The sequence below is a fragment of the Gymnodraco acuticeps genome, unplaced genomic scaffold (genome assembly GCF_902827175.1).
Source record: "Gymnodraco acuticeps unplaced genomic scaffold, fGymAcu1.1, whole genome shotgun sequence".
Lineage (NCBI taxonomy): Eukaryota > Metazoa > Chordata > Actinopteri > Perciformes > Bathydraconidae > Gymnodraco > Gymnodraco acuticeps.
The window spans coordinates 741993-769488 of NW_022991300.1; the positions used below are offsets into that span (position 1 = coordinate 741993).

General features: G+C 43.1%; 1 protein-coding gene across 2 annotated transcripts; it reads left to right on the plus strand.

The window, feature by feature from the left end:
- Nucleotides 1-3159: 3159 nt before the first annotated feature.
- si:dkey-156n14.3 (zinc finger protein ZXDC) lies at nucleotides 3160-21993 on the plus strand. 2 transcript variants are annotated; one of them, XM_034240178.1, is made up of 10 exons: nucleotides 3160-4647; nucleotides 5018-5170; nucleotides 5537-5615; nucleotides 6613-6743; nucleotides 9591-9767; nucleotides 10220-10950; nucleotides 12720-12807; nucleotides 16991-17148; nucleotides 19393-19494; nucleotides 21168-21993. In XM_034240178.1, the coding sequence occupies exons 1-10, from the start codon at nucleotides 3393-3395 to the stop codon at nucleotides 21252-21254; spliced, it is 2961 nt and encodes a 986-aa protein (XP_034096069.1). In that variant the 5' UTR covers nucleotides 3160-3392; the 3' UTR covers nucleotides 21255-21993. The 2 variants fall into 2 exon arrangements, with proteins under 2 accessions (XP_034096069.1, XP_034096070.1); XM_034240179.1 differs by having other exon boundaries at nucleotides 12723-12807.
- Nucleotides 21994-27496: the final 5503 nt, after the last annotated feature.

Consider the following 27496-nt stretch of genomic DNA (forward strand, 5'->3'; position numbering starts at 1 on the left):
TACTACTTATTTATAAGGTTTGTTACCAACTTAATTTACTTGAGTTGGGTCAACGTAATCTATTAGGATTGATACTACTTATTTATAAGGTTTGTTACCAACTTAATTTACTTGGGTTGGGTCAACGTTATCTATTAGGATTGATACTATTTATGTATAAGGTTTGTTACCAACTTAATTTACTTGGGTTGGGTCAACGTAATCTATTAGGATTGATACTATTTATTTATAAGGTTTGTTACCAACTTGATTTACTTGAGTTGGGTCAATGTAATCTATTAGGATTGATACTATTTATGTATAAGGTTTGTTACGAACTTGATTGACCTGGGTTGGGTCAACGTAATTGCTTAAAGCTGAAAGAAAGCCATTTCATCATGTGGAAATACTGTCCATGATTTAATCAAGTTCATTCAAAGAATAACTTTTGAGTGTTTACACATTTAAAACGTTTAGAGTGAACAGTAACAGAAATTCAACAGTCTAGTGAGCTTCAAGGGTGGAAATATAACACAAACGCAAGATGTCTAAGTATGCAGATTAGACCATTAAGAACACCATCTCAACCAACAAGCAGACTGGGTTTCACTGTATTAAATATAACAGTGAATATATATTTCACAAAATAGCTTTACACTGACAGATGCTTGAAAAAACACAGTTTCTTCCCAAATATTAAAATGTTTCAACTTTAGGGTGAACAGTATAACAAACTTGAGTTTCGACAGTAGACCAAATAAGGCAACATGGTAAACTGCAGCTGATTCAGAACGCCGCTGCTCGAGTCCTCACTAACACTAAGAAAGTGGATCACATCACTCCTGTTCTGAAGTCTTTACACTGGCTTCCTGTGTGTCAAAGAATAGATTTCTAAATACTGCTGCTGGTTTATAAAGCTCTGAATGGTTTAGGCCCAAAATACATTTCTGACCTCCTGCTAAATGATGAACCATCCAGATCTCTCAGGTCTTCAGAGACTGGTCAGCTTTCTGTCCCCAGAGTCAGAACTAAACATGGAGAAGCAGCGTTCAGTTATTATGCTCCAAATATCTGGAACAAACTCCCAGAAACCTGCAGGTCCGCTGCAACTCTGACTACTTTTAAATCCAGGCTGAAGACTTTTCTTTTTGTCGCTGCTTTTAATTGAACTATTCATATCTTAGACTGCACTGTAACCTTTATCCATGTATTTTTTCTTTTAATGTTTATTTTATTAGCTTTTCTTTTTAATGACTGATTTTAAATGCCATTTTCTTAATGTCTTTCATTTTTTGTAAAGCACTTTGAAGTGCTATATAAATAAACTTGCCTTGCCTAAATCAATATCACTGGTATTACAAATCAATAAGCCATCACTCTGGTTCAGATTAATGTTGTCAGGTTGTTTTTGTTTTCTTCTTTGCGGAACACCTCTGTGTCAAATGTTCAACATTTAAGGCACTTATTTTCGGTTAATAACATTGAATAGTGCAAATACAGATACAATACAAATAAACAGTATACATTTTACACAAATAGAAATTACATTTAAAAGATATAATTTACAACCAGGGGTGGGATAAGTACTCAGATCTGGTACTTCAGTAGAAGTAGAAGTACTCAGATATTGTACTTGAGTAAAAGCAGAAGTACTCAGATCTTGTACTTGAGTAAAAGCAGAAGTACCAGAGTGTAGGAATACTCTGTTACAGTAAAAGTCCTGCATTCAAAATGTTCCTCAAGTGAAAGTAGAAAAGTATTCTCATCAAAATATAGTGAAAGTAAAAGTAGTCGTTGTGCAGATTGGTCCATTTCAGAATAATATATATGATATGTTTTATAATGATTGATCATGAAAGTGTTCTCAAAGCTGGTGAAGGTGCAGCTAGTTTGAATGACTTTGTATAATAATTAATTAATAATTCCTTACATTTATTATAGCGCTTTATCAATGACATTACACATATATGATACATGCAATGGTCAGATACTGTGGACAATACCCACAGGAGCAAGTTCAGATCTTGCCCAAGGACACACCGGCTTTACAGACGCAGCAGCGGCGGGTTTCACCCCTTGATCTGATGATCATTGCGCAGCGCACTGCGCCACACCGTCCATCTTCACGCCTCGAGGTCATCGAGGCGCTTTTACAGGTACACATTGGTATTATACATGTACTGTGGACATTACCCACAGGAGCAAATCCGGGTGAAGTGTCTTGCCCAAGGACACAACGGCCTGACGCAGTGGCGGCAGGAGCGGGTTTCGAACTGGAGTTCCCCAGCACTCCCCCTTGATCTGATGATCGGATGCACAGACTACTGCGCCACCCGTCCCGTATACTGCAGGGTAGCTGGTGGATTTACTCCAGGTGGAACTAAAGTCTGATTTAACACTTGATTATATTTCACATCATTCATCCATATCTGTAAAGTAATTTAAGGTATTAAATACATGTAGTGGAGTAAAAGTACACCATTTACCTCGGAACTGTAGTGGAGTAGAAGTAGCCTACAAAATAGTATAACATGGAAATACTCAAGGAGAGTACAAGTACCTCAAAATTGTAGTTAATTACAGTACTTGAGTAAATCTACTTAGTTACTTTACACCTCTGGGTACCTGTGGGTTATCTGTCGCCACTTTTTATTGCGGGTAGCTTGCTCCTCCACATTAATGTTTTAATTTCTCAAAATAACAAACATTAATCCTATTTTGCGCCAATGGGTTAGGGTTATTTAGAGAGTCTGAAAAAAAAGTGCGTATTTAGAGAGTCGGGAAGTGATGGATACACGGATCGTGTTCAAATCAATAGGCACGCAATGACTCTAAAGAATAATGATCACGCATCAAACACACATTCAGACTAAAGGAACCAGCCTGTTTGGAAAATGTAAGAAATAGAAAGTAGGCTACAGGTATTTGTGTTCAAAATGTAAGAAGTCAAAGTAAAAAGTCGTCAGATAAAATAAATAGTGGAGTAAAGTACTGATACCAGAAACATGTACTTAAGTACAGTAACGAAGTATTTGTACTCCACTACTTCCCATCTCTGTTTATAACAGAGTAAGGGTCTATTCAAGTGACATAAATAAAGTCAAATAATAAAAAGATCCGCATGTGTTATGAAAACTCACCGCTAGAGGGCAGTATTTCAAAACAACACTTCGATGCAAGCTACCGCTAAGCAGTAGACGAAGAAGAAGCCTCAGTAGCCATTATGTAGAATGTAGAACTCTTCGGTCTGAAAACAGATTGTTCTCCCCTAGAAACAGAGACCCTGCACCGGGGAGACCAGCACCGCGAACTGGACGTGTATAAACCCCACCGGAGGAAGTGTGTGTGTTGTGTTTAAAGACGATGAGGCAGCCACACACACACCGGATGTGTCCTCTGAGGAAAGAGATAAAATGAAAGGTAAAGGAGCCGAGTTGTGCTCCATGGAGGCAGGAAACAGTGAGGTGATTCTGTGTGATCCTAACGACTGTGTGGACAAGAAAACGGACCATGTTTTCAACCTGCTCTCCCTGAACGACACCGTGAACAACCAGCACCATCACACCGTGGAAGACGTGGTTCTCACAAACAAATATGGCGATAAGATCTGCGGTCAGATCTGCACGGAAAACAACGAGAGTAAACTGGTCAGGGGGGTGACGTCACATGCATTGATTTCAGGCACTTCTTCTTCCTCTTCTTCTTCATCGTCTTCTTCTTGTGAAGCCATGGACACCTCGGGGTTTATTTCAGGGCTGCAGCAGGAGGGTGTAAACACGGCCTCGTCCACTGGTCCTGGATCTGCTGCTGCTGGGGAAACCTTCTCCGGAACCATCACCATAAACAACCAAAGCATCATAGTGACTATAGAGAACGGGATTCTCACTCTGGCTGCCCCCCCGGAGGGATATGTGCACAAGGAGGACGACATGGTGAGTTTAAAGGAGCACCTGGGCATGAAGGACCATGAGGATATTGTGCTGCTGAACTACGACAGTGGCACTAAGTCCATTGGGAAAATCAGCACCTTAGCAGTGACCAATCAGCAGGAAGAACCCAGAGCCGGTTTGTCTGTCAGTGAGTCCGATCTGGCTCTGGTGGAGGATTGCTCGCTATCAGATCATGGCACTTCTTTGGGTGCCATTGTGAAGCAGGAGGCAGGGGGGGTGTGTGCTGTCACTGAGGCAGAGCTGGTCAACCCGTGCTCTAAAAACTCACTCACAGACTGTGATAATGCTGATTTCCAGTTGTTACCCCTCATCAGGTCCAAAAAAGACACGTTGGTGCCCATTGGGTGTCCAGAACCGGGCTGCGCTTTCACGTTTGATTCACGACAGAAGCTGAAAGTGCATCTTCTGAACCACGCGGAGGACCCGAGGCCGTACCAGTGCACGGTGCAGGGCTGTGGGTGGGCTTTCGGCACTTCTTACAAACTAAAAAGGCACCTCCAGTCCCATGACAAGCAGAGGCCGCACACCTGTCAGTTTGAAGGCTGCGGGCGGCGGTTCACCACCGTCTACAACCTGAAGGCTCACGTTAAGGTTCACGAACAGGACAACGCCTTCACCTGTGAGATCTGCAGCGAGAGGTTTCGCAGCGCCACGCGACTCACCAACCACCAGAGGGTCCACTTCGAGCCGCAGAGACCCCACAAGTGTGAATTCCCAGGTAACGCAACGTGGATTTGAATGTGTCTTGCTTTTTATTTGTGAGTATACGCCATCGGGTGTTGGCTGAGGCTCTGGTGCCATTACATTCATTCTGAAGCAAATCCCCTCAAAGGAAGCTGTGTTTCATGATAGTCTACACACACATTACATTCCTGGTAACATGAAGACATGGGCGACACTTTGAGCACCCCCACAAACAACACACACATACACAAGTGTACGACTCTTTGTGTACGCTATCTTCAGAACAGTTGAAACAAGCTATCCTAACACAAATTGTCCCCCAGCGTCCCCAGTGTGAAGGATGCTTGTCTCAGTCTGATGCTTTATTCCTAACACCACCTTCCGCTGTCTCCCTACACGGTCAGGCTGTGAGAAAACCTTCATCACCTTCAGCGCTCTGTTCTCTCACAACCGCACTCACTTCAGAGAGACGGGACACTTCACCTGCTCCTTCCCCGGCTGCGACAAGACGTACGACAAGGCCTGCCGGCTCAAGATCCACATGAGGAGTCACACGGGTGAGGCTTTGAGACACTGGATCACTGGTATTATGAAACCCTCTCTGTTGTTCACCTCCTCAGGTTTTCAGAGAGAAAGTCATTCTTCGATCACATGATGCTGCTAATGTGTTGCTCTCGGTCCGATTCGAGCAGCTGCTTGTTTTCAAAACATTGCATTCCTAAGCTAGTCACTGAAAAGCAAGCATGCTCTGAATCCTTTAAATGAAGGCATCACACCTTTCTCTGTACTGCTGCTTTCCAGAGATGTGAAGCACTTTAGACCTAACCTGGGCTACGGCCAAAGTCAGTTGCTTAGCTCTCTGATGCATTGCTAGATAATAAACGTCTAATAACCTGTTGTTGTTGTTGTTGTTGTTGTTCCAGGTGAGAGGCCGTTTGTCTGTGACTCTGGCGGCTGTGGCTGGTCCTTCACCAGCATGTCCAAACTGCTCCGACATAAACGGTAACTAACTTTAGTTTTCCTCTTCCTATTGGATGAACTCCAACATGTGCTGACAAATTAGAACTATTGCTAACCTGACTCACCTGCTGTCATAACCTAGTGCCGGTGCCCCCCTCTGCCCCTCTGAGGGTCTCCAGACAAACACTAACATGGAACTAGTTAGTGGGTATTTTTCATTTTTGTTGCACAGTGGACAATGTCTTATTTAATCAGACACCGATATACAAAAATGAGATTATTTTTATCGACTACATGCGTCTCATCCTCCCATTACCTGGCCCCTTCCCTCAGAGGTGTCTTAGTTTGAGACCATGGAAAACTAACCATGGATAAATAGATTTAAAAAAACAGTCAAGTAGAAGTTGAATTCTGCATGGATAGATTTCAACGTGGTGGCTTTCCTGTGAGCTTAATATTTGTAAGAAATTAGTAAAAACTGCATTTTTAAAAGAAACTTCCAGAACAAGCACACAGTATTGTTGCTCCTTATGTTGTATAAGTTATTAGATATATATAATAATAATAAATGGGATTTTTATATCGTTTCCTAATGCTCAAAGACGCTTATATGAATATCTAGTAAAACGATATATAAACCTTTTATAAGACGTGTTTTAAATATGATTTGCAGATTCAGACACACTTTATTTAGAGGTGAAGAAAATAGATGTTACCGACTCATGACCTAGGGCTTCGGCTTCAGTGGTCTGTAGTACACCAACACTTTGCATCAACACAAACTGTCATACAAGTCAATCAGCTGAGGTTTCATTAGTGTTTCTTCAAGGTTTCCATGCTGATTGCTTGTGTTGTAAAGTAACATTGATTAGTAAAGCCGTCGCAGCTTCATTAGTGAGCGCGTGTGTTTTGGGAATGTTAATTCATGTTATTGCAGGTTTTTGCTCCAGCTGCCATATCGTGTACTCTTTTCTGATATCTGTCCGTCCACTCGTTGTTCCTCTCTCTGACCACACACTTCCTTTTCTATGTGTTTCAGGAAACACGACGATGACCGGCGCTTCGTCTGCACGGAGGAGGGTTGTGGGAAGTCCTTCACCCGGGCGGAGCACCTGAAGGGGCACAGCATCACTCACCTGGGCACCAAACCCTTCCAGTGCCACGCTGAAGGTAACCAGACCACGCCGAAATGCGTCTTTATGAACCCACGATTTGAATAGACTATAATGTGATGGGGCTGCTCAATTAATCGTATTTTAATCGCAATTACGATTTTGGCTTGCAACGGTTATGAAAACAACGTAATCGAAATAAAACAATTATTTTTTAATTTTATTTTTGAAATTAATTTTTGTATTGGTTTTTCAGTTGAATTAAACTTAACGTTCAGTGTAATCAACTGTTAAAAACATACTGTTCAATTCTTTTTTTCAAAGTAAATGGATAATCGTTTTTAATAATCGTGATATCAATTATTGACCCAAATAATCGAGATTATGATTTTCGCCATAATCGAGCGGCCCTATAATGTGATATATTATCTTGACTTCCATAATAGTAACTCGTGTCTCTCTGTGTTCAGTAACTCATGTCTCTCTGTGTTCAGTAACTCATGTCTCTGTGTGTTCAGTAACTCGTGTCTCTGTGTGTTCAGTAACTCATGTCTCTGTGTGTTCAGTAACTCATGTCTCTGTGTGTTCAGTAACTCATGTCTCTCTGTGTTCAGTAACTCATGTCTCTGTGTGTTCAGTAACTCATGTCTCTGTGTGTTCAGTAACTCATGTCTCTGTGTGTTCAGTAACTCATGTCTCTGTGTGTTCAGTAACTCATGTCTCTGTGTGTTCAGTAACTCATGTCTCTGTGTTCAGTAACTCATGTCTCTGTGTGTTCAGTAACTCATGTCTCTCTGTGTTCAGTAACTCATGTCTCTGTGTGTTCAGTAACTCATGTCTCTGTGTGTTCAGTAACTCATGTCTCTGTGTGTTCAGTAACTCATGTCTCTGTGTGTTCAGTAACTCATGTCTCTGTGTGTTCAGTAACTCATGTCTCTGTGTGTTTAGTAACTCATGTCTCTGTGTGTTCAGTAACTCGTGTCTCTGTGTGTTCAGTAACTCATGTCTCTGTGTGTTCAGTAACTCGTGTCTCTGTGTGTTCAGTAACTCGTGTCTCTGTGTGTTCAGTAACTCGTGTCTCTCTGTGTGTTCAGTAACTCGTGTCTCTGTGTGTTCAGTAACTCGTGTCTCTGTGTGTTCAGTAACTCGTGTCTCTGTGTGTTCAGTAACTTGTGTCTCTCTGTGTGTTCAGTAACTCATGTCTCTGTGTTCAGTAACTCATGTCTCTCTGTGTTCAGTAACTCATGTCTCTGTGTGTTCAGTAACTCATGTCTCTGTGTTCAGTAACTCATGTCTCTGTGTGTTCAGTAACTCGTGTCTCTGTGTGTTCAGTAACTCGTGTCTCTGTGTGTTCAGTAACTCGTGTCTCTGTGTGTTCAGTAACTCGTGTCTCTGTGTGTTCAGTAACTCGTGTCTCTCTGTGTTCAGTAACTCGTGTCTCTCTGTGTTCAGTAACTCATGTCTCTGTGTGTTCAGTAACTCATGTCTCTGTGTGTTCAGTAACTCATGTCTCTGTGTGTTCAGTAACTCGTGTCTCTGCGTGTTTCAGTAACTCATGTCTCTGTGTGTTCAGTAACTTGTGTCTCTGTGTGTTCAGTAACTCATGTCTCTGTGTGTTCAGTAACTCATGTCTCTGTGTGTTCAGTAACTCATGTCTCTGTGTGTTCAGTAACTCATGTCTCTGTGTGTTCAGTAACTCATGTCTCTGTGTGTTCAGTAACTCGTGTCTCTGTGTGTTCAGTAACTCGTGTCTCTGTGTGTTCAGTAACTCGTGTCTCTGTGTGTTCAGTAACTCGTGTCTCTCTGTGTGTTCAGTAACTCATGTCTCTGTGTGTTCAGTAACTCGTGTCTCTGTGTGTTCAGTAACTCGTGTCTCTGTGTGTTCAGTAACTCGTGTCTCTGTGTGTTCAGTAACTCGTGTCTCTATGTGTGTTCACTAACTCATGTCTCTCTGTGTTCAGTAACTCATGTCTCTGTGTGTTCAGTAACTCATGTCTCTGTGTTCAGTAACTCATGTCTCTGTGTGTTCAGTAACTCATGTCTCTGTGTGTTCAGTAACTCGTGTCTCTGTGTGTTCAGTAACTCGTGTCTCTGTATGTTCAGTAACTCGTGTCTCTGTGTGTTCAGTAACTCATGTCTCTCTGTGTTCAGTAACTCGTGTCTCTGTGTGTTCAGTAACTCGTGTCTCTCTGTGTTCAGTAACTCATGTCTCTCTGTGTTCAGTAACTCATGTCTCTGTGTGTTCAGTAACTCATGTCTCTGTGTGTTCAGTAACTCATGTCTCTCTGTGTTCAGTAACTCATGTCTCTGTGTGTTCAGTAACTCATGTCTCTCTGTGTTCAGTAACTCATGTCTCTCTGTGTTCAGTAACTCATGTCTCTCTGTGTTCAGTAACTCGTGTCTCTGTGTGTTCAGTAACTTGTGTGTTCAGTAACCCATGTCTCTGTGTGTTCAGTAACTCATGTCTCTCTGTGTTCAGTAACTCGTGTCTCTGTGTGTTCAGTAATTTGTGTGTTCAGTAACCCATGTCTCTGTGTGTTCAGTAACTCATGTCTCTCTGTGTTCAGTAACTCATGTCTCTGTGTGTTCAGTAACTTGTGTGTTCAGTAACCCATGTCTCTGTGTGTTCAGTAACTCATGTCTCTGTGTGTTCAGTAACCCATGTCTCTGTGTGTTCAGTAACTCGTGTCTCTGTGTGTTCAGTAACTCGTGTCTCTGTGTGTTCAGTAACTCGTGTCTCTGTGTGTTCAGTAACTCGTGTGTTCAGTAACCCATGTCTCTGTGTGTTCAGTAACTCGTGTCTCTGTGTGTTCAGTAACTCGTGTGTTCAGTAACCCATGTCTCTGTGTGTTCAGTAACTCGTGTCTCTTCCTGAACAGTAACCCATGTCTCTCTCTGTGTTCAGGCTGTAATGCTAAGTTCTCGGCTCGCAGCAGCCTCTACATCCACTCTAAGAAACACAAGCAGGAGGGCGGCGGCAGCGCTCTGAGGAGCCGCTGCCCGCTGCCAGACTGCAGCAAACACTTCAGCTCCAGGAGCTCCATGAGGAGTCACATGATCAAACACCACCACCTGAGCCCAGGTAACACACAATGTTCTCAAGTCGTTCTCAAAGATGTTCGGCTGGAATCATTAATGGCACTTTGTATTTTAACACCACCACATTTACAAGCATTCTTTGCCCTTTGTAAATCCATTTTACAAATGTCCTGAAAAATTGTCAACACTGGAGTACATACAGATACTTCCCTTTGAGGCAGTCTCTAATAATCACCAAGTCAAATTCCTCGTACGTGTCAACCTACCTGGTAATAAACTTGATACTGATTTTATGTAATAGAACAAAACAACAGACTTTTGTCCAGCTTATTACCACAAAAAACCTTCCAGACAAGGGAACCAGAAGTGCTAAATGCTAACTAATTCCCAGGCTTTAGGACTCATTCCTGCAGCACCGTTGGTGGCCCAAAAACAGCTACATTTCCCCGCCACATGTTACTTCAAAACTAATTCCTCTCTCTCCTCCCCCTCCAGATATTCTGAGTCAGATGGAGACCACGCCCTCTCTGACTCCCAGCAGCGAGCTCATCAGCTCTGCCCCAGCAACGGTTGCCGGGCCCTGTGTTTCAGGAGGCGATCAGCTGACCAACCTGGACCTCAGCTCTTTGTTCTCAGCTGTCCCCGGAGGCCCCGCCCCCCCCACGGCTCTCGGAGTGAGCATACCCGTCGGCTCAGTCTCTAACAGCACTTTCACCATGGATCTGTCTCTCGTCAGCGCTGGGATTCTCACCATAGACTCCGCCTCCTCTTCCGCCGTCATCCCCAAAACTGTGGACCCTCTTATCCTGGCATCCGGCCCCGAAATGGCCCCACACCACGGTTTGGAGGGCGATGTGCTGCCCCCTCAGGTGACTCTAAACCTGGATGATGTTCAGACGGTTTCCCCCGAGGCTCTGGGAAACCTCACCTCTCTCACAAACTCTCTGGAAGTCGTCCCCGTCTCAGAGCTGCTCTCCTCCCCCTCCAAGGTGGTGGATTTGGGGGTCCAGGTGGTGGATGTTGGGGGTCAAGTTGTGGATTTGGGGGGTCAAGTGGTGGATGTTGGGGGCCAGGTGGGCACGGGACCCCTGCTGGGCTGTGTGGAGGTTTTGGGGCCTGATGAGGGAGGGAAGGTCCTCTCACAGTTTGTGTTTCCGGGGCACAGCAGCAGCTTCAGCCCCCAGAAAGAGACGGAGCTCAGTGTGGGGTCGCCCAGCGGCTTCCTGGTGAGTGTGAACACCGTTTATACTTAGAAATCATTCATCACTTGTGTGTGTATAGACTCTTATGGCACTACTTCTATTCTATTTTATCTGTTTTATTGTGTTGCACTGTTGGAGGAGGAGCCTGTGACCTCAGATTTTCATTGTCATACCTACACTGTAGCTACGCACACATGACATTAACAACCTTCAATCGTGAATCTACTTCCCGGTGTAACTGTCGTGGATCCGATGTAACACTCACAGCATTACAGAACAAGACAAAGAGGAATCAATAAGACACAGAGATGGTACAGCAGTATAATGAGACACATTACCTTGCACCAAAGCAGTCAATAGTGTAATGCCCTATAGACTAAGAGAATCTTACAGGTTGTATACACTTCAAACCGCATACGTTATACTTTCACACGGGGTGTAGCGGCGACAAGCAAAGACATATAACTGAAAATTAACTCAATAAAAAAACTGCCGCTGAGCCCAGAGAGAAATATCCAGAGTCCAGGCACGAATATCCTTTTTGTGCATTTGATCCTAATGACAAAGAACTAAGGTTCCTCATTCTCTCCCGTGGCCTTCCTCCTTCCCCCCCTATTTATTGATTGACTGAAGAGTCCAACAGTCTAATCATATTCAATCGTGGCACCTTGTTGATGGAAACAATCAATGACTGAGCTCAGAGACGGTGTTATTAGGTTGTCTTTGAGTCCCTCACAGGCTGGACCTGCACAGGTGTATCATCTCTGCTGCAGCTAACATTAGCCGCTACTAGCACAACACACACCTGAATATAACACACACACACACACACTCACACACACCTGAATATAACACACACACACACGCACACACACACACCTGAATATAACACACACGCACACACACACACCTGAATATAACACACACACACACACACACTCACACACACACACACACACTCACACACACACACTCACACACTCACACACACACACACACACACACACACACACACACACTGCATAGTTTCACTCTTTTAAACAAGGAAGTCATTGACAATGAAAACGTCAGTGTGTCTGGTGGTTATGCTGCTTCCTTCTTTTTGTTTTAAAGAGGCCATATTATACTTTATGGGGTTTCCCCTTTCCAGTAGTTTGTTAATAGGTTTCTGTGCTTTATAGATGGTCTGCAAAGGCTAGAAAACTAACATGAAAGCATGTAAACATGTCACAGTAGAGACACTACACACTAACTGAACCTGAAATGAGCAGAACGCGTCCTCTTTAAAGCTATCATCATGCGGCCGACAGTCAGAGGAGTTACTCTTCAATAGAAATACGCATTTGTTCGTATTTTAATATTTGAAGGGTCCTCTCTTTAGGAGCCGGTGCCAGTATCTGCTGTTATCTGACCTGAGCTCCTCCAACGACGCAACATATATAATAAAATAGAAAACAGTGCAAGATGTCTCTATACATGTAAATGGAATATGATATGTACAAGAACAGAATGTAACTGTAACTAATGTGTAAATATTGTATTGTAGTTCCTATTATCCGTTAAACGCCTGTGTGATGGTGTGTATTCCAATTACTTGTATATAAACTACTCTTATGGCACTACTTCTATTATATTCTACTTTATTTGTATTTACTTGCACGATATCATCTGTTTTATTGTGTTGCTCTGTGCCTGTGACCTCAGATGTTCATTGTCATAACTACACCGTAGCTACGAACACATGACGATACAAGCCTTGGATCTCGTAGTAACTTCTGTTCCTTGTTGTTCAGCAGGAGAGTGGAGGCTCAGCGAGGACGGACTACAGAGCCATCCAGCTGGCCAAGAAGAAGAAGCAGAGAGGTCCTGCAGCCTCTCCTGGTAAGAGACCCACATTGATCAGTTTAAAGGTCACCTATTATTCAAAATCCACTTCTTCATGTCTCTTCTACATCAACATGTGTCCCCTCTTCTTCATGTCTCTTCTACATCAACATGTGTCCCCTCTTCTTCATGTCTCTTCTACATCAACATGTGTCCCCTCTTCTTCATGTCTCTTCTCCATCAACATGTGTCCCCTCTTCTTCATGTCTCTTCTACATCAACATGTGTCCCCTCTTCTTCATGTCTCTTCTACATCAACATGTGTCCCCTCTTCTTCATGTCTCTTCTCCATCAACATGTGTCCCCTCTTCTTCATGTCTCTTCTACATCAACATGTGTCCCCTCTTCTTCATGTCTCTTCTACATCAACATGTGTCCCCTCTTCTTCATGTCTCCTCTACATCAACATGTGTCCCCTCTTCTTCATGTCTCTTCTACATCAACATGGTGTCCCCTCTTCTTCATGTCTCTTCTCCATCAACATGTGTCCCTCTTCTTCATGTCTCTTCTACATCAACATGTGTCCCCTCTTCTTCATGTCTCTTCTACATCAACATGTGTCCCCTCTTCTTCATGTCTCTTCTACATCAACATGTGTCCCCTCTTCTCCATGTCTCTTCTACATCAACATGTGTCCCCCTCTTCTTCATGTCTCTTCTACATCAACATGTGTCCCCTCTTCTTCATGTCTCTTCTACATCAACATGTGTCCCCCTCTTCTTCACGTCTCTTCTACATCAACATGTGTCCCCTCTTCTTCATGTCTCTTCTACATCAACATGTGTCCCCTCTTCTTCACGTCTCTTCTACATCAACATGTGTCCCCCTCTTCTTCACGTCTCTTCTACATCAACATGTGTCCCCTCTTCTTCACGTCTCTTCTACATCAACATGTGTCCCCTCTTCTTCACGTCTCTTCTACATCAACATGTGTCCCCTCTTCTTCATGTCTCTTCTACATCAACATGTGTCCCCTCTTCTTCATGTCTCTTCTACATCAACATGTGTCCCCTCTTCTTCATGTCTCTTCTACATCAACATGTGTCCCCTCTTCTTCATGTCTCTTCTACATCAACATGTGTCCCCTCTTCTTCATGTCTCTTCTACATCAACATGTGTCCCCTCTTCTTCATGTCTCTTCTACATCAACATGTGTCCCCTCTTCTTCATGTCTCTTCTACATCAACATGTGTCCCCTCTTCTTCATGTCTCTTCTACATCAACATGTGTCCCCTCTTCTTCATGTCTCTTCTACATCAACATGTGTCCCCTCTTCTTCATGTCTCTTCTACATCAACATGTGTCCCCTCTTCTTCATGTCTCTTCTACATCAACATGTGTCCCCTCTTCTTCATGTCTCTTCTACATCAACATGTGTCCCCTCTTCTTCATGTCTCTTCTACATCAACATGTGTCCCCTCTTCTTCATGTCTCTTCTACATCAACATGTGTCCCCTCTTCTTCATGTCTCTTTCTACATCAACATTGTCCCCTCTTCTTCATGTCTCTTCTACATCAACATGTGTCCCCTCTTCTTCATGTCTCTTCTACATCAACATGTGTCCCCTCTTCTTCATGTCGCTTCTACATCAACATGTGTCCCCCCTTCTTCACGTCTCTTCTACATCAACATGTGTCCCCCTCTTCTTCATGTCCTCTTCTACATCACATTGGTCCCCTCTTCTTCTTCATGTCTCTTCTACATCAACATGTGTCCCCTCTTCTTCCATGTCTCTTCTACATCAACATGTGTCCCCATCTTCTTCATGTCTCTTCTTCTACATCAACATGTGTCCCCTCTTCTTCATGTCTCTTCTACATCAACATGTGTCCCCTCTTCTTCATGTCTCTTCTACATCAACATGTGTCCCCTCTTCTTCATGTCTCTTCTACATCAACATGTGTCCCCTCTTCTTCAGCGTCTCTTCTACATCAACATGTGTCCCCTCTTCTTCATGTCTCTTCTACATCAACATGTGTCCCCTCTTCTTCATGTCTCTTCTACATCAACATGTGTCCCCTCTTCTTCATGTCTCTTCTACATCAACATGTGTCCCCTCTTCTTCATGTCTCTTCAACATCAACATGTGTCCCCTCTTCTTCATGTCTCTTCTACATCAACATGTGTCCCCTCTTCTTCATGTCTCTTCTACATCAACATGTGTCCCCTCTTCTTCATGTCTCTTCTACATCAACATGTGTCCCCTCTTCTCCATGTCTCTTCTACATCAACATGTGTCCCCTCTTCTCCATGTCTCTTCTACATCAACATGTGTCCCTCTTCTTCATGTCTCTTCTACATCAGCATGTGTCCCCTCTTCTTCATGTCTCTTTCTACATCAACATGTGTCCCCTCTTCTTCACGTCTCTTCTACATCAACATGTGTCCCCTCTTCTTCATGTCTCTTCTACATCAACATGTGTCCCCTCTTCTCCATGTCTCTTCTACATCAACATGTGTCCCCTCTTCTCCATGTCTCTTCTACATCAACATGTGTCCCCTCTTCTTCATGTCTCTTCTACATCAGCATGTGTCCCCTCTTCTTCATGTCTCTTCTACATCAACATGTGTCCCCTCTTCTTCACGTCTCTTCTACATCAACATGTGTCCCCTCTTCTTCATGTCTCTTCTACATCAACATGTGTCCCCTCTTCTTCATGTCTCTTCTACATCAACATGTGTCCCCTCTGTGTAAAGAGACTGAAAGTTTCAGCAACAAAGATTCTCTCTCTTTTTGATCCATTTCTATAAAAACCTGTCTGGAAATGAGCTGATCAGATTTTGGCCACTTTGTGATGTCATAACGATGTGTTGTCTTGTGTAACCATTAGCCAATCAGCAACCAAGGTAACCCCCCCCCCCCACCTTATCACCTGAATCTCCTCCTAGAGCACCATTGAGTTCTTTGTAACCAAATGTCTCTCAGAGGGGCGTGGGGAGGGGCTCCTTATTTTCATCTAAAGCAGGGGAGGGGAACCTTTTTCCTCTCAAGGGCCATTTCAATGTTTTCAACATCCTCCGAGGGCCGTACAAATTATTGACCTCTGCTTAAAAATACTAAAATCACAGCCCATTCATTTCACCTTTCTTTCATGCTGTGCAAAGAAAAAGCAACCTTTTAATCCAGATATCTTACCATGACGCGCACGTGCACGGTTGTGGCATGACCAGCCAAACAGAAAGATATGGACAAATGTATTTAGTTTCCTATCCATGTGAACATGAAGATTTTTGCACTTTGAGAGCAACATGAAGAGATCTATGGAAACATCTCTCAACAACCATATGAAACAGAACTGGAAGCAGATTTATTTTTCTTTATGGATATTTTACAAATCACTCCCCTTTCAAACTGTATTCTTGTTTACTAATCATTTTTACTGTCATATAGTAGTTTATACCTGTTTACTTTAGTTTCTTTATAACTATAATGATCATATAAAGATGTGCCTTTACCTCACTGGTTGGAGAAAAAGCTTCTTATATCCGTTAGCATAGCTAGCTAACCAGATGCTAATAACAACAGAGTTATTGACTGTATGATCAGTGTGACAGATGAACAGATCGCCACTGGGCTTTCAACTAAAGACACAGCCACGCAGAAACTGCAGCATGTGTACGGCTCCTTATCGGTACTGCAATTTTTGGAAGTGCAGGGGCGACGTTCTGGTGTACCCCTGTCAGACGCATGGTCAGACGAGACATATACCACGTGATGACACGTTAGGCTTGTGTTGTGTTCAAGGATCCCGACCTTGACCAGGAAAAACAGGCACTCGCTTGTTTTTTGCGGTCTAGATTTCTTTAATTTTTTTTCTTTTTTGCGTGTGTTTATAAATTACCTCGAGGGCCGTACCAAATTGTCTCGCGGGCCGTATACGGCCCGGAGGCCGCAGGTTCCCCACCCCTGATCTAAAGTAACAGACAGAGAATCAGCACTTTGGAAACAGGGCTGAAACAGAGGGGATTATGGGATCACACACTCTTCTGAGTATGCAGAGAGCTTGGGGGCGGAGCTTCTATATTCCAGTAGCGATATCATTTCCTGTCTCCGCCGCATGCATTTAAGCGACTGGGATATCTCAATGGATTTCTTGTTCCAGTGATGGAGGAGAGAGGAGGGACATGAGGATGAACGTAGAGTGATAACGGTGTTTTATTTTTATTTTATCTCTCCAGGCGCTTCAGGGCCGAGTCAGAGGAAGAGTAAAGGAGGGAAGGCAGCCTCTGGGCCGTCTGCTGGTCGCTATGGTGACGGAGCAGCAGCATCCAATGGGGGCCTGACGTTGAGAGACCCTGTGACCGGAGCTCAGTACGTCCAGATCCAACTGCTGCAGGTGAGACACACACACGCGCACACACACACACACACACCTGATATTATTACACAGCTTAGTTGTATACTCAATTCTGATTGGTCAATTCAGAACATGTGACACATTGTTAATACAGTAGTACAGACCGCTGTCAAGCACTATAACGACCGTTGCTAAGGAGTATCAAGGGAGAGAAAGCAAAAATAAGTTAAAAGACGGAAGGCTTGACGTCAGATAAATGAACAGAAGAAGGCAGGCAGGAAGTGAACACTAACAGGAACACGGTATGGACTACAGACAGGAAGTGAACACTAACAGGAACACGGTATGGGCTACAGACAGGAAGTGAACACTAACAGGAACACGGTATGGACTACAGACAGGAAGTGAACACTAACAGGAACACGGTATGGACTACAGACAGGAAGTGAACACTAACAGGAACACGGTATGGACTACAGACAGGAAGTGAACACTAACAGGAACACGGTATGGACTACAGGCAGGAAGTGAACACTAACAGGAACACGGTATGGACTACAGACAGGAAGTGAACACTAACAGGAACACGGTATGGGCTACAGACAGGAAGTGAACACTAACAGGAACACGGTATGGACTACAGACAGGAAGTGAACACTAACAGGAACACGGTATGGACTACAGACAGGAAGTGAACACTAACAGGAACACGGTATGGACTACAGACAGGAAGTGAACACTAACAGGAACACGGTATGGACTACAGACAGGAAGTGAACACTAACAGGAACACGGTATGGACTACAGACAGGAAGTGAACACTAACAGGAACACGGTATGGACTACAGACAGGAAGTAAACACTAACAGGAACATGGTATGGACTACAGACAGGAAGTGAACACAAACAGGAACACGGTATGGGCTACAGGCAGGAAGTGAACACTAACAGGAACACGGTATGGACTACAGACAGGAAGTGAACACTAACAGGAACACGGTATGGACTACAGACAGGAAGTGAACACTAACAGGAACACGGTATGGACTACAGACAGGAAGTGAACACTAACAGGAACACGGTATGGACTACAGACAGGAAGTGAACACTAACAGGAACACGGTATGGACTACAGACAGGAAGTGAACACGAACAGGAACACGGTATGGACTACAGACAGGAAGTGAACACTAACAGGAACACGGTATGGACTACAGACAGGAAGTGAACACGAACAGGAACACGGTATGGACTACAGACAGGAAGTGAACACAAACAGGAACACGGTATGGGCTACAGACAGGAAGTGAACACTAACAGGAACACGGTATGGACTAAAGACAGGAAGTGAACACTAACAGGAACACGGTATGGACTACAGACAGGAAGTGAACACTAACAGGAACACGGTATGGACTACAGACAGGAAGTGAACACTAACAGGAACACGGTATGGACTACAGACAGGAAGTGAACACTAACAGGAACACGGTATGGACTACAGACAGGAAGTGAACACAAACAGGAACACGGTATGGACTACAGACAGGAAGTGAACACTAACAGGAACACGGTATGGACTACAGACGGGAAGTAAACACTAACAGGAACACGGTATGGACTACAGACAGGAAGTGACTAACAGGAACACGGTATGGACTACAGACAGGAAGTGAACACTAACAGGAACACGGTATGGACTACAGACAGGAAGTAAACACTAACAGGAACACGGTATGGACTACAGACAGGAAGTGAACACTAACAGGAACACGGTATGGACTACAGACAGGAAGTGAACACTAACAGGAACACGGTATGGGCTCTGCAGAGTTTAAGGACTTGTTAGTGGGTCATAAACTGTAAACAGAGTTGGACAGTGCTGCCGTAAAGTTGTTGTCGTAGTTACAGCCGTTGGTCCGCCGTGGAACGGAGGTTATTTTCTTTCTTAGCGGATTACATTTTTAAGTTAATAAAATAATTTCAATTCATATTAGGAGTCGTTAGTTTGTATAGTATCTGGCCGTGTAATAAGCTTCGCATCGTCGCCTGTCGGGTGTTCTTTTCCACAAAATTACCGCCTCGCTGCACATTATCCCTTACAACACACACACACACACACACACACACACACACACACACACACACACACACACACACACACACACACACACACACACCTGATTATAATGCAGTGTTTCCGAACTGAACAGTTTCTTAAACCATGTCCTCCTCACTGAGCCTGATTTAATAGTGTGTGTGTGTGTGTGTGTGTGTGTGCAGGATGACCCTCCCACTGATGGAGACCTGGCCTTCCAGCTGAGCTCTCAGCCCTCCAGCTCTCACGCCCAGCTGACTGCAGATCTGCCCGTCAACATCTTACAGGTGCCTAAAACTATCAAATACACCTGATGCCTTCTGATTCCATCCAGATGCAGAAGTGAACACAACAGAAACACACTTTATTGCAATCTGGATTGTGCATGGTGAATTGAGGATCTCTCTATACAAAAGAATATAAGCAATATGTTACAGGTCTTATAATATCGACAAAAACATCGTATCTCTTGTAATACATGGCTCCACTTTTCCTCACAATATGGGGTAAATCTATCGTAATCTATTCATATCGAACAGTTGAAGTACATACACGTGAATGTGTAAAATGGTTTAGGGGATAGTCTAGTGACATTACTATGTAACACTCGTGCTCCTATTGGCTAGCACTCCAACACATTGTACGTGATAAGGCTAAGAGGCGGGACATCTCTAATCTGTTGACCAATCACAACAGAGCCGGCCAGCTAACCAATCAGAGCAGACTGGGCTCTGGTTTCAGACAGAGGGTGAAAAGAGGTGCTGCAGCACAGGCAGTATGAGAACAATAAAGAGCTTTTTGAACATTAAAGCATGGAGACATGTAGAGACACTACATACTGATATACACCTGAACATCAGCAGGAGAGGACTCTTTAAAGTAGAGACACTACATACTGATATACACCTGAACATCAGCAGAAGAGAACTCTTTAAAGTAGAGACACTACATACTGATATACACCTGAACATCAGCAGGAGAGGACTCTTTAAAGTAGAGACACTACATACTGATATACACCTGAACATCAGCAGGAGAGGACTCTTTAAAGTAGAGACACTACATACTGATATACACCTGAACATCAGCAGGAGAGGACTCTTTAAAGTAGAGACACTACATACTGATATACACCTGGACATCAGCAGGAGAGGACTCTTTAAAGTAGAGACACTACATACTGATATACACCTGAACATCAGCAGGAGAGGACTCTTTAAAGTAGAGACACTACATACTGATATACACCTGAACATCAGCAGGAGAGGACTCTTTAAAGTAGAGACACTATATACTGATATACACCTGAACATCAGCAGGAGAGGACTCTTTAAAGTAGAGACACTACATACTGATATACACCTGAACATCAGCAGGAGAGAACTCTTTAAAGTAGAGACACTACATACTGATATACACCTGAACATCAGCAGGAGAGGACTCTTTAAAGTAGAGACACTACATACTGATATACACCTGAACATCAGCAGGAGAGAACTCTTTAAAGTAGAGACACTACATACTGATATACACCTGAACATCAGCAGGAGAGGACTCTTTAAAGTAGAGACACTACATACTGATATACACCTGAACATCAGCAGGAGAGGACTCTTTAAAGTAGAGACACTACATACTGATATACACCTGAACATCATCAGGAGAGGACTCTTTAAAGTAGACACTACATACTGATATACACCTGAACATCAGCAGGAGAGGACTCTTTAAAGTAGAGACACTACATACTGATATACACCTGAACATCAGCAGGAGAGGACTCTTTAAAGTAGAGACACTACATACTGATATACACCTGAACATCAGCAGGAGAGGACTCTTTAAAGTAGAGACACTACATACTGATGCACACCTGAGAATAACATGTCCTCTTTAACGTCCCTTGGTACCAACAGGGACTCTTAGTTCTAAACTGATCTCTATATCTGTTTCTCTCCAGGAACCTTCAGTGATGACGGAGGACGACAACAACTCTGATAACTCTCAGTTCACAGGAAGCACAATCAACCTCCAGGACCTGGAGTGAGCAGCGCAGAGTTCACACGAGAAACATTACGGGATGTTTGAGTTGTCCCAGGACTTTGGAAAGCCTTTATGGCCTGTGGTCTTGGGAGGGGGAGGACACGAGTCCCCTGAAATGCACCTTGACGACAGGAGATGAGCTGTTGGTTCAGAAGATGATCATATTTGTAAAGATGACTTTGTACCAAAAATCCAACCTGGGAGCGTTTTCGTGTCGGAGACGTGAGGCTCTCTGTTCCTGTAACGGTGTCTATTCCATGGTGCCACACACACACACACACACACACACACACACACTCACACTCACACACAGCGCTGTCTACGCTTGTACCTTTGATGTTCACTTTGAATAAAGGTAAACATGTAATGAAGAGCCCGAGGCACTAACATGGTGATAACACACACACACACACACTCACACTCACACACTCACACTCACAGCGCTGTCTACGCTCCAGTTGCCTTACAGACGCCTCACGCTGTGCATTCCTCCGGGGGGGGGGGGGTCGTCTGCTTTATCTGTTGCTACTTTCATTTCTTACGGTCTGTTAGATTTATTTTTCTATGGCGGCGGTGGTGAGTCCATGTTGAAAACATGCCTGTCTGTGTGTCTTTATACAGTTTGTCATAAGTTACCTTCTTGTAACAATTGTATTTGTTTATTATTTATTATGAAGCTGTGGGTTTACAGAATGGCCGAGCCAAACACAGAGATGAATTAAAGAATCAAAGCACAATCAGAACAGTTTGTGAGGAGGCCTTCATTTCACTTTCCTTAAAGATGCCCGGTTACACTCTTTGGAGTAGTGTGTTGTTTTAGCTTTTTGTGCATGTAAATGGTCTGCAAAGCCTAAAATCACAAAGTTCCCTCCAGAGCAGTGGCGAGCCGTCAGGGCCCTCTAGGCCCTCTGTGAGGGCCTAAGATATTCTAAAAAATAATATTTGAAAACATTAAAAAAAACAAACATTTTTTTTAAAAATATTTTTTTTTATATGTTGTTACATTGTTCATTAATTTTACCAACATAACTTGATTTAATTGTATTTAAAATAATATTTCCAAAGAAATAAATCCTTCGAATCTGCCTGTTCAGTTTCTGTTGGAATGTGAAGGGTTAAATGCCGTCTCTGCGAGTTATGTGAAGACGGGAGGGCTTGTTGGTCCCTCTCTGCATTCACAGAGGGCCCGCTATAGTAACTCAACGAGAGAGTAATGTCAAATGACAGTACAATTGACCAATCATATCTTCCCTCTAAATGGGCGGGCTTTATTTTCGCGGACTTTATGACAAGTTCCGCCCGCTGTGAGGTCTATGCAAGTGGTGCAGTGACGCGTCCTAAAACCCGGAAGTAAGCTGCGCTCGGGTTCCCTCGACAGAAAGCAATGGGATTTCTCCATAGGATTTTGGAAAATAGCTCGAAATAAGGTCTGTGGAAAACGAACCTGTTAGATAAATGCACGTTTTGTTCAGCCGGATAATATCCACATGTCTATCCTACTTTTACTATTTTTGAAATGCGGGCCGCCGTGCCGACTTAATTCATTTGTAATCGCTACTTGGCTGTGGGTGCCCTGTCATGATAGGTGTTTATATAAATGATGTTGTTTTGTGTGGTAGAGGGTCGCTGTCATTGATGCGTTTTGCACCCCGGACCACTGTTTTGATATTCCGCTGAAGTCTACGTTGAGACGTAATATCTCTTCTTTTTTTTCGAGGGAAGGGGGGTCAGAGGGCCTAGGTATAAAAGTCACGGCTCGCCACTGCTCCAGAGGGAGTTTAATCAAATGTTTGGAGCCGAGTGTTGCAAGTTACACATTAGTCTCAGGGGTTTACAATCAGCACAGCATACAGCCATTCTTCAGGAAGCGGAAATATAGAGGACATGTCACACACTGAACTCAAGTCTGAGGATGCAGACATTTCAACCGTTCTTATTTTTGGACATGTTTATAAAGTTATTGGGGAAATCGGGGCTCTTTTCTTATATCTGTGCTGTGTGCTGAATGTAGTCCACATTTCCCAGAAGCCTTTGTTCCAACTGTCCTTCCTCCATATATCTCGGATTATATTTGGTCTTTAATGACTTTCCTTATTCGTCATTTGAAGCTGTAGCTCTGACTAGTAAAAGGAGCATGCGTTCAGGGTCACTTTGTCCAAATCCTGAAGAAGACAAATCCGAAATGCCCTGCTGTACCTTTTCTGACCACTAGAGGGCATCAAAGTCATTCAGCGTTTCCCTCTGCTTCCGTCAGTGGCTGGAGAAGTACTCAGATTTCCAACTTAAAGGTTAAAGGAGACATACTCAATTGTAAAGGTTGTGTATTTAAAGTCTTGCTGAAGTAAAATGGCAAAAGGACCGGTGTCAAAAAGTACTTGAAGTGCCAAAAGTAACAGTACTCGTTACCGTAATGGCCTCATTTGAGAATCATATTTATGAAATGACTGGGATATGATTATAGATGCATTTATGTGATCATAACAGCTGGTAAAGTTATGTTTAATTACTTTACTGCTGCTGGATCTTAACATATACTTTTATGGAAGTGTCTATTTATTAGGTGAATTATATATAGATTTTCTAATAATGTATATCCTAAATATTTAATTAAAGGTTTAGTGGTAGTGGAGTAAAAAGTACAATAGCTACCAAAATGCGTCAAGTAGAAGTAAAGCATATAATAGACATTTAAAAGTACTAGTAACACAAAAGTAGTTTGAGTTAATGTACTTTATTACATTACAACACTGATTGCCATGATGACACACACACACACACACACACACACACTCACAATCTGAAAACACCTGGTTCTACGTCACATCTGTTAATGAATGATTTCTGCTTTACTGTCAGATGTGAGAGCTACAGGACTCGGGGACATGACGTAATATCAGTGTGTCACAAGATGTGGTTATCAAATCTCAAACTCAAGTATAACATTTAGTTATCACTTATCACACAGTATAGTAGAATGTTCAATTCTGACATATTGATATTCTACGGTCTGTTATATCTCGATAGCAGACCGCTGCTAAGGAAGACGTGCATTTATATGAAACCGCAGAAAGGAGGATGGTCAATTTGACCTCAGCTGCGACCAAAATAAAATGTTAGGTTTCTCTGCAGTAATCCATTGGATAACCTCATGGAATACTTTTTGAATATACATTTCTAACATTTGTGCAGTTCGTCATTAATGATAGAAAAACACCGACAAGATGACCAGGATCCCGACGAAAAAGCCTCGTCTTCTCTGGAGGGAAAGTCAAACCACATTTCAACATCCACCATGTAAATATGAGAGTCTGAGAGCATCCCTGGGGAGAGAGAAAGTAGGGCAGAGGACTCGACTTATCCTCCTCTCAGCTGCAGACAGTGACCCGCTCATGGCTTCTGGCTCCAGCTGTTTGATGCCTGGATTAAAAGGTCAAGTGGGGTCAGACCGGTGAACATCCAGTTACTGTAATGGATTCTATACCGAGCTGAGCCGGGTCAAGCACTTCACTGATCCGTCACTGCAGAAAGGGAGGGGTCGTAGTTGGAGAAGACCTGCAGGATATGCATCAGCTGACTTAAAGGTCTCCTATCATGCAAAATGCGCGTTTGTATGTCTTGTATACATAAAGACGAGTCCCCGGTGCGTCAGGGAACAAAACCCTCTCTCTTTTCCTCCGTACTCACATCTCTAAAAACGGAGCTGTTCCAGATTTGCGTCCGATATGACGCAATATCTGAAATGTGGGCTGGCTTTACACCCACGGCCCAATCAGAAGCGTTGCTATCAGAAACAATGCCTGACTGTTTTGGACGTATGGTTTACATTAGCAAGCATGCACTACTTCCTGCTGTGAGTGATGTTCGATACATCACTGTTTAAGAATTCAAGAAAGGCTCATTTTTGCAAACACAGTCGCTGATGAAACTGTCCGAATGGTTATATCTTATAGCATACTCGTATTTATTCATACTATTTATAAAAGTGTCAATAACGGTCTATAATGTCTATATTAATACCAACTCTGTGCTGCATTCAATTGCTTTACTAGTGTTTATACATACTGTTCATACTGTGTACTTTTTACATATGTCTAATTATGTTATGACTAAATAACTCTGCAGTGCTTATTTTGCACTTCTGGTTATGCTTAATGCACATACTGTAGTAAATACAAGTCTCCTGGAGCAGAATGTGTGATATTGATTATAGATCACTACATAAATGCAGTAAAAGTATAACATAAATATCTAGTTGTGTATGTAATGATCCACATGTGTTCAGCACTTATTTCATTGTGTACAATCTATTGCATGTTTTGTTTACCCTTCCATCCTTTCTCCTCACTCTCTCGTTCTCAACAGGAAAGCAGAACAGCCAGTCCGTCATGTAATCACGACCACAAACACAGAGAGAAGAACACACTCAGAGTTCAGATCAACATGTGAAGTGAAAACGTCTGCAGACTCAGAGCCAAACCCTAATCGCTGCCATGCCCAGAGAGCATGGTAACAAGCAGCACGTTAACATCCAAACGCTTCCTGTTGAGCGGCTTCATCCTCAGTGTTCCTGAGAGGCTGAGCTCCTCTGTGAGAGGAAGTGTTCTGATACTCTGACCCACAGTGACCCACAGAGCTTACATTACATTCACTCCAATTCAGCTCACAATAAAGGCAATCACACTCAGAACCGCAAGAAATCGGAAACCGGTACTAATGTGGTACCGGTACCGGATTGCTCAGCATCGAAACACCGATAAGTATTTGTGTTAGTTGCTGAGGAGCGCGCTGCTAATGGAGATGAGTCTGAACATTACAAAAGGCGTTCAAACCTTTTCTAAATATTCGGACTCATCTCTAATGCTCTGATTCATTCTGTGATCAACACCAGAACACACTGAAACACGTGCACACACAACATGCTGTAAGTCTGAAGCAGTTTGCCGTTGTTAACACACCGGCTGCTAACGTTAGCATTCCATCTCTGAACTCAGTGCAGCATCCCGTCTGCGAGGAGGAGGGAGAATAACAGATACACACAACATATTGGTTTGTCATAAAGTGTATTGTGACAGATGAACAGCGCTTCACTCCAGCTGAGTCCAGTGTGTGTTCTGTAGCCAATACAGATCAGCTACAGCTAACTACTTGCTAGGTCAACTAGCCTAAACTTCTTTACATTGTCCAACACCATGCTGGTGAACTCTCAAACACAGAGTGAAACACCAGCAGCTTCTCAAAAGGTCAAATTAGACCTTTGTCATTTTTACAAGTTTCATGAATTGTGTAAAGTGCAAATAAAAAAAGAGTATCCTTCAACATTTGAGGCAATGCTCTCTTGGCTTTCTTACATTTAAAGATGAACATTGTATTTTTGTATTCGGGATTGTGCAGTGGCGGTTCTAGACCAATTTGACTGGGGGGGCCAGTTATTTTCTGAGGGGGGCACAATAAATGCAGGACGAAAAAGAGAACTAGACAGTATGAAGTAATTGCGCATAAGAAAACAATTCAATACAGTTATTGGTATTTGTTTCAGTACACTTATTTATTTCAGATAGATCTTATAGTTATTACTGTTAGCTTCAGCTTAAGTTATAGTGCAATGTTTGCACTAACACCATATTTATATAAAAATAAAGGCAATGAACAGTTACATCTCTACTTTACATAAGGGTGTCTGCACAATCTCACATTACAGCAACAAAATCCTGCGGGTTTTGGCAAACCGAGTACCAGAAAATATACATTTAAAAAAAACAAAAAAACTTTTATTGTTAGGGGGGCCACAGGGGGGTCAGAGGTCAGTGTTAGGGGGCACTGGCCCCCCCTAGAACCGCCCCTGGGATTGTGGGAAATGGTATTTCGATCCCTCTGTCTGTACGGTCTGTACACACAAACTGAAACATTGACAATAAAGTTGACTTTGACTTTGATAAGTAAACATGCTTTGCCTAAGCGAATAGCCTACAGTTAAATTGTATTTGTAATGCTGATTACATAATCCCATTTACATGTAATCCGTTACTCCCTGATTGTTACGTATCCTCCTGAGAACAGGTTGTAACTGGCTGCTTCCTTCAGAGGCGACCGACCCACATTTTTTTCCACGCAGCAGAGTAAGAGGCCTCTTGATTGACAGGCCTAAAGGTCCCGCCTCCTTCCACCAGCATCGACCAGTGAGGTTGCAGAGCTTGGTCGAGCCTTCAGCTGCAGCCTCTTATTTCTTCTCACTCCAGTAACACTGGA

Excerpts from the sequence above, each read along its gene's own strand:
- si:dkey-156n14.3 (XM_034240178.1), top strand. The coding sequence starts at position 3,393 with ATGAAAGGTAAAGGAGCCGAGTTGTGCTCCATGGAGGCAGGAAACAGT. Across the intron at positions 4,648-5,017 it reads CCACAAGTGTGAATTCCCAG|GCTGTGAGAAAACCTTCATC; the intron begins GTAACGCAACGT and ends CTACACGGTCAG. Across the intron at positions 19,495-21,167 it reads TGCCCGTCAACATCTTACAG|GAACCTTCAGTGATGACGGA; the intron begins GTGCCTAAAACT and ends GTTTCTCTCCAG.